Below are 11,871 nucleotides of genomic sequence, written 5' to 3'. Positions count from 1 at the left end.
GTGARGCTTGTGACTGAATATTTCAAAACAGTGTTTTCACGCTTCCCTTTTCCCAGGTTACCTTTGGCAGACTCCAGCCATCTGTTGTCTGCTTTTGGATAAGGACTGTGCTCCAAAATCCAATGGCCTCAAAGGACAGGATAGAATGGAATGGAATCATTAAGGTTGGCAAAGTCCTCTGAGCTCATCGAGTCCAACCTGWGATTGATCCCAACCTTGTGACCCAGCCCAGAGCACTGAGTGCCACCTCCACTCCTTATGGAGAAGGAGATTGTGGGCACTTGGTGCAGCCATAGGAGAGTGCTGGTTTTGGGGTGTTTTACAAACACCAGGTTTGCAGTGGCAGAAGCACAGAAGCTGGAAGGGCCARTGGGAGACAACAGGCATATGTCCCCTTCCCCAGCTGCCACTGCAGGCTTTCTGCACTTCCATTGTGTCAGCTACRCAGGGAGGGTAGTGTTAGAAAAAAACAGTTTTATTTAAATAACTGAAACCCTGGAGCCCAAGTGCAGCCACATCCATGACAGGTATTTTCACAGTCTGTGATCACGTGGATGTGTCTCACTGGGCTGTGGTTGCTCTCACAAACCCCTGCCCTCAGCCTTTCCTGGGGGGAAGGGTCCTCCTGCTGCTGGGTGGGATGGGATGGGATGGGATGGGATGGGATGGGACGGGACGGGACGGGACGGGACGGGACGGGATGGGAGGCTGGCAGAGCAGGGGGGGCCAGGAGGCAGGCAAGGACAGGCAGGGAGAGGGGAACTAAACACAGTGGAATCAGTCCTGGGGAAATGTGATGGGGCAAGGCAAAGGAAGAAATACCTGTCTGGATGGGTCATACAGTGACCCTGCTGGGGTTTGGGATAGGGATGGGCACCCCAAAACTGTGTCTGTTGTGTTCCTGCCACTTCCACCGAGCTCCTACAGGTGTGGGGCAGTGTCCCCCAGTGCCAGGCCCTGCCCTCGGGCCGACAGCTGCCGCAGGAGCCCCGTGCCCGCCTCGCTGTGCACCTGCACCTTCTGTGACAGGATCATTTCAAACAGGCTGCTCATCTCCGACAGGAAGGTGCTGGCCAGCCTTGTCCCACTGCCACCGGGGTCAGCCCCAGCACCTTTGCCAAAGGTTTCAAAGGTCCTTGGTTGCTCCTGCCTTGCAGCTTCTTCATCCTCGGGGGAATGCGGGGAGTCAGGGGAGAAGATGTTGTCCTTGTAGCTGCCGGTGAGGGGCAGGGACAGCCGGGCCATCCACGCTGGGTCTGCTGCTGTCAGCCTCTTGAGGGCCAGCTCTGGGGAGGGGGAGCACAGCAAAAAAGAGGGAGAAAAAAATAAGATAAAATTTAAAGTAAAATTTAAATTTTTACAATAATAAAAACATTGATAAATGAAAATATCKAAAATCAGCTGAGGGGGATGGTTGTAGAAAGGTCCCCAGTGACCATGCAAACCAGCAGCTTAAAAAAGACAAACAAAATAGAACTGGTTTAAAACTATTGGGCTTTTTGTTTTGTTTTAATATAATAACCATTAGAAGCCCTGTTCATTCTCATTTGTTGCAGTCTCAATTGGCATTTCACTAAATTGTTAGCAAAGCCTGAGAGAGGGAGGGTTTGGGACTGGCTAAAGGGGAGCAGACAATGAAAAGTTTTCCAGGGGGAAGTGTTGAACACAAAGATAGTGGACTTCCCTTCAGGGTCACTCCAGGGTGGGAATTTGCTGCTAAGAAGGCAGATTGAGACCGAAAAGAAATGGGTTATTGTGAAAACAATAATGCCAGAATGAAATTGTGGCTTATAAAATGCACAGCTGGATGGTTGGAGACTGGGACCAAACAATTGAGCTCTAAAGTTGTTGTTCCTCGATTGGAAACAGCTGAGGAGCAGGGGGAGCCCAGGCTGGAGGCTGGGGCAGGCTCGTTAGTGCAGCAGTAATTTGATTGAGCCCCAAAATGGGCRACTGGAGTCACACAGTGGATTGGTCAGGGTATTCCCTGTCAGCATRGAGGCACAGCCGGGATAGATTGTTCCTGGGTCTGACTGGGGGAATTGCACACAAATCTGATTATCCATCTGTGGGAGAGAGGAGCTGAAACGACACCAGCATGGAGAACTCTGGAGATGAAACCAGGAGTGATCCAGGGTGACACAATGGAGACCCCACAAGGTGGGGGTTGCTGCTCCAAAGGAAGCAAGTGCTCTCCAGGGATCTGACTGCAACCTGTCGTTATTTTGAGGAGACAAACACCAGCAAAGGAAATCTTTATGCTTAAAATAGTGTTGGCAAGAGAAGAAATGATTATAACTGTCCATGAATAAACATCTCCTGGAAAATAAAGGAAGGACCCCATAGCAGGGGGAGCCTGGAATAGCTTCCTTGTCAGACAGCAGGAAGGGAAATGGGGATWCTTGTTTTATGGTAAACAAGAGTCTGTGCTGAGGTGCACAGAGGCTGCATTCCAGCCCCTCATTGTCCCTTTCTAAAGCACATCCCAGATGCTTGGGGAGGTTCAGAGCCACCACGTGGTTTGGGAAAGGTTTTGGGAGCAGCAAAACATCACTGGTCACAAAACACAGCAGTGCCAGGATGCCAAGAGCTGGTGTCACTGTAATAGTGGTGTGGCTCTAATTTAAGTGACATCAGAAAGGAAGGTCCCCATTCCAGTGCTCTTGTCCTGCTGATTCCAGAGGATAATCAATGCCCTGCCACAGCCTGGGATGTAGGACCTGCAGTCAGTGACTGGGACAAGGCTCCTTCCTCAGTCAACCAAGCAATTCCTCCCTTTTCACTGGAAAACCACTGCTTTGGGGTGGGATGGGGACGAGAGCTGGGACTCCAACCTGGTAAGGAGAGAAGGGCACGGACATCCCTTACAGTTTGGTTTCAGCTGGAGCTCCAAAATTCTTTTGTGTTGCTTCACATGCAGGGTTTTTCTCTGCAGTCTCAGTGCCTGAGTCACAGTGGCTGTTCCTTCAGACCTTCCTTAATCACCCGAGTGTGCTGCAGGTGTTGCTGTCCAATATGCAGTTTCCTGCTCCCCAGCCTGCAAGGAGCCCCTTTATTCCCTGGGAATTTGGCTGCCTCAGCTCTGGCACAGGGCACGGCTGCTCCGCTCTCTGCAGGGAGAGCCCCGGCTCAGCGGGCTGACGATCCCGTGACTGTGAAACCTCATCATGAGCTATGTTTAATTTGACCAATAACTCTTTACTGCCTTGTTTTAATGGTGTTTGGGGAGCAGGGGTTGTTTTTATCATCCATAAAGTTCTATCTCTCGTCTGCTGCTGGGAGCGCTGTGCTGGGCTGTGGGGAGTTCACCCCGCAGCACAAACAATCCCAGAGCTGCYGAGACACATCAGCCCCGCAATTCCCACACTGGGAGCGGCACGGAGGCCCAGCCAGCCTCAGCCAGCTGTTAGGATACTCCTGAGCACCAGCAGTGCTTCCTTCCTCCCTCTCAGGATGCAAGTCCACGGCTCTGTTTGTGTCTGRGGGAGGAGGAAGGAGCCCAGCAGCTCCGGCGCCTCTGTGGGGAGGTCTGGGCTCCTGGGGGAGGTTTCATGTCCCTGGAGCAGAGCAGCGTCTTTGGGCATGGCCAGCAGGAATCCACAGAGCCTCAGCACTCCCTGGGGCATTYCCTGTGCCATGGAACAGGCTGCCCAGGGAAGTGACAGAATCATTATCCCAGGAAYGTGGAGGTGGCATTTAGGGACGTGGGTCAGTGATGGACCCAGCAGTGCTAGGGAATGATGAGAGGGCTTCTCCAACCTTCATGATTCCATGGAATTCCAGTGCTTTGGCATGAGAGGCTTTTTCCTGTCAGATCCAAGAATCATAGGAGATGGCRCTTTGTGGATCAGCCTCACCACGGCAGCATTTTTTAGGATGCTCCCTGTATGGGCAGGGCTGGATCCAGGCAGAGSTGCTGGGCAGGGCCCCCAGTCCCTTTGGTGGGATCAGGGTGTGTCAGTGCACCTGGGATGGAGCTGGGCTCCTGTTTGCTCCCTGCTCTTGGCTGCAGGACCTTGGAATCTAAGGAAGCTTTTAGGTCTCAGCCTTTCCTTCCTTTGCTCCCTACTGGAATAAAAGAGCAAGGATGCAAAGGGGAGGCAGGAGGTTCTGTCCCTAAGGAAGAGCACCAAAAATGCCCAGCACTGGAATCCAAACCACGCCAGCAGTAAAGCTCAATGAGTTTCTCTTCTGAGGAGGWGCACAGAGGCTCCACAATGAAATTTCTGCTACAGGACATGAGTCAGCCCAACTCTTTCAAATTGAAATGCCAGTAGAGGAGATTTTTAGAACAAATCAATAAAAGGAACATGTAGAAAATGTCAGGCCCAGATGGTATTCACCCCGGAGTGCCAGAGGAACTCAGATATGAAATTGCCTGGTTTATTAGCTGCTGTTCATTAACTACGGCTTCAAATGAATGCAGGGTCCAAGGGAGGGGAGGTGCAAACGGTGACAGGAGTTTCTAAGCGTGTGAAGGTGAATCCAGTGCAGGCAGATTCAGAGAAATCCTTCTGTGACAGGCTCAGCAGAGAGAGCCACAGAGCTGCTGCTCCCAGAGGAACCACATGGCATTGTCAGGGGGGAATTGGGTTCTGGAAATGTGGAAGGGCTGGATGAAGAGTCCTGGATGACTTTGGACAAAGGCTTGGAGGGACAGGACACAGGGAATGGCTTCCCACTGCCAGTGGGAAATGGGATATTGGGAATAATTCCCTGGGAGGGAGAGAAGGCCCTGGCACAGGGTGCCCAGAGAAGCTGTGGCTGCCCCTGATCCCTGGCAGTGTCCAGGGCCAGGCTGGACGGGGCTTGGAGCCACCTGGGACAGTGGAAAGTGTCCCTGCCCATGGGATGGGATGACTCTTAAGRTCCCTTCAACCCAAACCATTCCATGATTCAATTCTGTGATGGCAGAGGTCACCTGGGCTGGTGGAACAGCCCCAGCCAGGCTTGCAGGGGACCTGAGCTGTGCCTGAATTTACAGCCAGGTTCTGTAGGGACTCATATGTGTTAAAAGCTGGGAAGTGAGGGTAGGAATAATTAATCTTCCTCACCAAGGGAGGTCATTAGCAGAGTCCCAGAGTACCTGCTCCACACRGTGATAAATGACACAGAAAGGGGACAGTGTTGGCATTGACTCTGCTAAAACACCCAAAAGCAGARGGCTGCTGAAGGACCTGATAGTGCTGAGGGCCACGAGCAAAACATGGCTGGAGAATTTCTGTCACCAGCTGTTGGGCAATTGTCCCAGGGACGCACATGTCATGTATTGATAGAGGAAGGATTTTGGGAGTCACCAAGAGCAGAGCTCAGCAGGGAGCTTGKGCAGGACAGGAATGAGGAACAAACCTGAAAACCTCCTTATACCCCCARTGGGTCCTGAACACTGTGCACAATTCTGGTCACACATCTCCARAAAGACACACCGAATTTGGTCACAGGAGATGAAGAGGAAAGAAGACACTAATGGGGCTCTGAGGGTACACAACATCCTGAGGGGCTTGACAAGGGCAAGTGCCCACCTTTCTCACCCTGCATGGAGCAGGAGAGCAGGAAAGGAGGGTTCAGGCCAGCGTGGGGAGCAGCTYAGCAGCTGCACTGTGAAACTGGACTTCACCCCTGAGCAATGGCAGAGGTCAAGCTGACACATCACTGAACCCTAAACCACAGCAGACACATCCACAGGAGRGATGGAATAAACACATTTTCCACAAACACATGGAAAAATCCAACATGAGTCTCAGCAAGTCCCTTTGCCTGGTATGAAAGGCGTGGGATGGTCCAGACGTGCTGCCCCAAGCACTGCCCTGGCCAGAGCCACTCCATGGCTGCGAGGTGCCCTGCAGGCCAGCTGGGCATCTTGGGGCCAGTGTCACCTGAGGACACCCTGCTGCTGGAGCCCCCCAGCCCTGCCCTGTCCCAGCAGCGAGGTCACTCACCTGCCTGTGGCTCYAGGAGGGTCTCCAGCTCCTCTCCCACCAGCTGCTGCACCGAGAGCTCGAAGGCGCTGTCGCAGTCACGGTCGCCGGCCTCGCTCTCGCCGTGCCCGCTGTCCTTGGTGCTCAGGCAGTCTGTGTCCATCCCAGTGTCCAGCCCCGTGTCCATCCCAGTGTCCAGCCCTGTGTCCAGCCCTGTGTCCAGACCTGTATCCAGTCCTGCAGCCCTGCCAGGGGTCACAACAGCCAAGTCACTTCAGCTCCTGCACAGCCCTGCCCCAGTGAGCCCTTTAAAGGGTCTCCATCGCCCCAAAATGCCCCAGAGAGGGGCTGTGGGCACTGACCCCGTGCGTCACTCACAGAACCAAAGACATTTCGAGAGCCCATCAATGAAAGAGTGTTGGGGTTGGTTGGGCTCCTCGTTTCTCGCCTGAGGGGGKTTTTATCCTTCTGCAGCAAGATCACAGAATCACAGAAGGGTTGTAAGGGACCTTAAAGATCATCCAGTCCCACCCTCTGCCATGGGCAGGSACAYCTTCSAYGGGACCAGGTTGCTCCAAGCCCCTTCCAACCTGGCCTGGAACATTTCCAGGGATGGGGCACATCCTGAGCAAACAGGGAGCTGCTGGCTCCTTCCCATGGATTCAGACTAGCATCCCTCCCTCCTGCAGGACCAGGTGAGGAGCCCAGCCTGCCCCAGGGAGCTGCTCTGCCTCCCTCCCCCTCTCCATCCTCAGAAGCTGCAGGTGAGAAAGGTGAAGGAAACTGAGTCTGCCCATGGCCTGGGCAGGTGGGGACAGGGGGACATGGCCAGCAGTGATGAGTGTTCACTCAGAGATGTCAACAGCGTCATTAATGGGAACACCATGAAGTTTGGGAACATCCTTRGTGCAGCTGGGCCAGCTCAGTGTTTCCAGCCCTGCTGGCAGCTCCTCACTCAGTCRCCTCCTGGTGCCCCTTATGCCTGATGATGTTTTTGCCTTTTTATATACCCTTTTATATTYTTATGTACCCTTTTAGACATTTCTGTACCCTTAATGTATTCTTTGTACCCTTCRCCCACATGCTTGTAATTCCTGTAACCTGATATTTCAGCTTAGTTTTGGGGTTCTGCTGAGCAGAGAGACCAAACAACCCTAGTAGGAGGCCGGTGAGTCCCATGCAGTCTCAAAACTCAAGGCTCTAACMTTGACTGGAGCCTTCTCTCTAGAACACATTGTGTAAACTGAGCTCTGGMCTCAGTTTCTGGGGGCAGAATTCTTTAGAACAGGGCGGAGATTACTGCTTTTGTTAAGTTTCTTATTGGGGAATTSTAGATAGAWCWGCTCATTTGTGAGGTCTATAAAACTTGTACGCGTGTTAGACACAGGGTGTGTATTTTCAACATTTTCCTCCTGTAGAGCTGTGCACCCGCGATCCTATTAAAGACCAAGATAAAACACCTTTATCCCCTTAAGTATCCCCTCATAATTCTAAAACTAGCCAAAAGACAACACCCCAAACTCATGTCAGGAGGCAACAGCATCTCCAAGGAAGTGCCCAGAGCCATGAGAGCACTCATCCTGTGCTGCTGCCCACAGAGCAGGGCCCCTCTGCAATCCTGAGCACCCCTGCCCATCCCACCAGAACCTGGGTGCTCGTGGCAAGGATGGGAGGATGGTTCATGGCCATGGAGGAGCTCAGGTCAACATGGAGGGAGCTGCCAAAGGTGCCCGGGAAGGAGGCAAAGAGCAGCTGGACACTGCTGGGAGCCAGGACCAGAGGAGCAGCACCATCCCCTGCAGGGAGAACCAACCTCCCCACTCTCAGGGAATGAGGCTTTCCCTTGTGTGTCGGTGCCCTGKTGTCCCCTGCCCTCGGAGGTTTTCAGGCTGGTGGGGAAGGGGCGCGGGGAAGTGAAGTGCTGGGAGCCAGCCTTACCTGCTGCCGTTCTTGGCCGTGTACTTGTTTCCCCTGTAGTTTGTTTTGGGCTGGAACTGGCCCTGGTGCAGCAGGGAGAGCAGCTGCGAGATTTGCTGGAAGGCAGGAAAAGCCTGTTGAGCCCCGGGCCGGCCGCTCAAGCTGCTTCCTGCCAGGACGTCCCTGCGAGCCCCCCGGCCTTTTTATAGCGTTTCCTCCTCCTGCAGATGGCTCAGCATCCCCACACCGGTGGAAAAACAAGCCCTGGGCAGCCCACCTGGCCCTGAGCTTCCCCTGCGGCCCTCCTGCCGTTCCCTGTCGATAAGATTGTCCCCTTCTCCCTGGGACAGCCCCGCTCCCGGAGTGAACCTGCAGGGATGGGGGGGCTGCTTATCCCATCCAGCCCCTGCTGCTGGGGGGTCACTGCCCAGGGCCGGGGCCGAGACCCACCAAAGACCATCAGGTTGCACATTCCCACCACCCCAGGGTGGGCAAGCCCCCSGCAGGGAAGGATTTGGGGTGTCCACASTCYGGGAYCACCYGGGGCCGCTCTTACCTGCACCGGGGGCGACTCCATGGCGAACTCCCCGGTGGGGCYCTGCTCCGCCAGCGCCACCAGCGACAGCCGCACCAGGCTTCTGAGGATCTGCTGGTGGGGCTGGGGCTGCCCCGCTCCCCCAGCACCCCCGGGCTGCTCGGGGGGCACCCGGGCATCTCCCACGGGGGGCTTCACCAAGCTCTTGCCGTGCAGCGGTGCCTCCGGGGAGCCCAGAGCCTCCTTCACCGAGTGTTTGGGTCTGTGAGGCTGGCAGGGCCGGCGCTGCAGGATGGGCAGCTCCAGGGCACCCTGCTGCTCCTCCGAGTCCTTTTGTGTCCTCTGATTTCTCAGGGTCCGGTAGAGGGTGGGGGTGAGGTGCAGGGGAGCCTGCGGGGACCCTCCGGACACGGGGGTGGCCGTGCCGGGCAGCTCCTCCGGGCCGGGCCGGGGGGGTTCGGGCTCAGGCTCCCGGGGGCGGCCCCGGAGCAGCGGCACCAGGTGGATATCGGCCTTCTGGATCTGCCGCGGCGGCTTCTTGAGCTGCTGCTGCCGMCGGGCATCCTCCGCCTCCCGGCAGTTGTAGGCCATGCCGTCCTTCTTGTCCCTGCTCCGCAGCGACAGGGTGAGAGCCAGCAGCAGCAGGGACGCGGCCAGCAGCGCGGCCAGGCAGATGGGCACCACCACGGACAGGCTGGGCCAGCCCGGACCCTGCCCTGACATTTTGGAGAAGGCCCCGCGGCGCCGGAACACCAAGCGGAGCCGGGCCAGGSTGTGCAGGGGAGTGTCGCCCTGGTCACTCACCCGGACCAGCAGCTCCCGCTGGCTCCCGGCCAGGCTGCTGGCGTTGCTGGTGTTGAGGGACACCTGCCCAAGGACAGGGTCCAGGATGAACAGTCCAGCATCGTCCCCGCCCACCAGATCATACCGGAGAGCCCCATTGYTGCCAGAGTCCATATCCCTGGCCACGATGGTGAAGAGGAAGGGAGCGCCAGGGCACGACCCGGGTGTGGAATTGGTCACTGCTGCAGCCCCCTGGGTGCTCCCATTACCAGGCACCACCCAGAAGCACCCGGTCTCTGCATTGACCAGGACAGAGAGCGTGGCCACCCCTCCCAGCAGYGCTGGCGCAGTGATGATGGGCGCATTGTCATTCCTGTCGAGCACAGCCAGTCTGATGGAAGTGTTGGATGCCAGCTTGGGATGCCCTCCRTCCTCCGCCGTCACCAGGAACTCCAGGCTCCTCACCTGCTCGTAATCAAAAGCTTGCAAGGCAAAAACATCCCCGGTGATGGGGTGGACTGAGACCAGCCCCAAAGCAGAGGGGTCCAGGATCCTGTAGGTGACTTTCCCGTTGAAGCCCAGGTCGGGGTCGGTGGCACGGACGGTGAGCAGGAAGGCAGGGGCTTTGCTGTTCTCAGCCACAGCAGCCTCATAGGTGGCCTTGTCGAAGGCGGGAGCGTTGTCATTGACATCGCTGATGCAGATGGTGAGGTGCTTCAGCACGGCCAGGGACAGCTCCCCCATGTCCCGCACCACCAGKGTCAGGTTGTACTCAGGGCGCAGCTCGCGGTCCAGCGCCGCRTTGGTCAGCAGTGCAAAGCTGTGGCTGTTGGTCCTCTTGAGCCTGAAGTGCTCGTCCCCTTGGCTGAGGGAGCAGAGCACTTGCCCGTTGCTGCCCGAGTCGGGGTCGCTGGCTGTCACCAAGGCCACAAAGCTGTCCTTGGGGAGGGCCTCGGAGAGCACAGGCACCCGCGCGGCCCAGGTGACGTGGACGTCGGGAGCGTTGTCATTGACATCCAGGACCTTGACCAGGACCTTGCAGTGCGCCGGGATGGGGTTGGCGCCCAGGTCCCGCGCCTGCACGTCGAGCTCGTAGGCTTGGGTGTCCTCATAGTCCAGAGGGAGCTGCAGGAAGATGCTGCCTGTGCGGGCRTCGATGCTGAAGGTGCTCAGCACCTCAGGGGGAGCGTGCCTGCCCAGGCTGTACTCGATCTCCCCGTTGGGACCCTGGTCGGGGTCAGTGGCCGTGACTGTCACCAGGAGGGTCCCAGGCAGAGTGTCCTCCTGGACCTCCACCGTCAGGGAGCTCTCTGCAAAGACGGGGCTGTTGTCGTTGGAGTCGAGGACAATGACTTTAATCAAAGCCGTACCTGATTTTGGGGGCTCCCCATGATCAGTGGCTGTCAGCACCAGGTCAAAGGAGGAGTGCAGCTCCCGGTCCACCTCCTTCACCACAACGAGCTCCACATGCCCTGTCCCATCAGAGCTGGAGACGACCTCCAGAGCAAAGTGCTCACTGGGGGAGAGGGCATAGGAGCAGCGGGCGTTGGGGCCAGCATCAGCATCCAGGGCTCGATCCAGAGGGATCCGCGTCCTYAGGGACGCGCTCTCCGACATCTCCAGCTCCAGCTCGGGCGTGGGGAACCGCGGCGCGTTGTCATTGACRTCCATCACCTGCACCTCCACGTGGATCAGGGCCAGGTTCTGGGCGGCCAGCACGTCGAAGGACACCCAGCAGGGATCGCTGTGCCGGCACAGCTGCTCCCTGTCCACCCGCCCGGCCGTGCTGAGCACCCCGTCGCCGCTCCCCACACGCAGCGGGAACCTGCTGGGRGTCTCCATCAGCTGGAACGCCTCTGCCGCCTCGCCGCTCTCGGCCCCCTCCAAGTGCTCGGCCAGGCTCCCGATGATGGTTCCCGGGGGCACCTCCTCCAGCACCCGGTACCTCACGGTGAACGTGGCCACCTCCTGGGCGTCGGCGCACAGGAACAGGTACCACCACCAGAGCGCCGGCAGCTGCAGCGCCGAGCGCCGCAGCCCCAGCATGGCACCGGCAGAGCCGCCGCGGCCCCGCCGCGCTGCCCCGGGCTGTCCCGCCGGCCACCGCATCCCCAGAGCGTCCTCACGGCCACAGCAGCGCCTCTGCCATCTCCGGGTCCCGCGGGCACCAGCCAGCGCTTGCAAAGGAGGGGCAGTCACAAGCAGAGCTGGTGGCTGTCCCCCGCGCTGCCATCACCGGGGAACAGCGCGGGAGCCGGCTCTGCCCGGGCCGGGACAGCCCGGAGAGAGGGACYGTCCCAGGAGCAGCCACCGGCCGGCTGGCCGGGCCGGGGATGGAGCAGCCGACGTCCTATGGAAACCCCACCTACAGGAAAAGGGAGGACCGGGCTGGTACAATGGCGGGGCGGGGTGGGGGCTCTGGGGCGGCACGGGCCCAGATGCGAGAGGGCATGGAAGTGCCTTCGGATCCCAACCAGCAGGGACCATTCCCGCTGTCACCTGCAGAACACACTGCCCACAAGGTGTGGTTCCTGCAGACACTCCCTGACCCACCATACACCTCTTGTGCTTCAGGAAGAGGTGATGGACTACTGCTCCTGCACAGACCCAAAGCCGTGTTCCCACACCATTACATCTCAGACTTTGACTTTTTCTCATTTTGCCTAAATCCAAGTGCAATCCCTGCCCCTCACTCTGCTTTTGGAGGGCGATGTGTCC

At 57.6% G+C, this 11,871-nt stretch overlaps 1 protein-coding gene across 1 annotated transcript; it reads right to left on the bottom strand.

Moving 5' to 3' along the window:
* Positions 1–454: 454 nt before the first annotated feature.
* Positions 455–11,540, bottom strand: PCDH12 (protocadherin 12). Its single transcript, XM_057378687.1, has 4 exons — positions 8,392–11,540; positions 7,857–7,951; positions 5,940–6,163; positions 455–1,286 (listed from the first exon to the last, which is right to left on the bottom strand). The coding sequence occupies exons 1-4, from the start codon at positions 11,260–11,262 to the stop codon at positions 922–924; spliced, it is 3,555 nt and encodes a 1,184-aa protein (XP_057234670.1). The 5' UTR covers positions 11,263–11,540; the 3' UTR covers positions 455–921.
* Positions 11,541–11,871: the final 331 nt, after the last annotated feature.

This window comes from Malurus melanocephalus, unplaced genomic scaffold (assembly GCF_030028575.1).
Source record: "Malurus melanocephalus ecotype Western Australia unplaced genomic scaffold, MMel_1.1 scaffold_371, whole genome shotgun sequence".
Lineage (NCBI taxonomy): Eukaryota > Metazoa > Chordata > Aves > Passeriformes > Maluridae > Malurus > Malurus melanocephalus.
The sequence above is the reverse complement of the archived record's forward strand: the minus strand, read 5'-3'. Positions and strand labels throughout refer to the sequence as shown.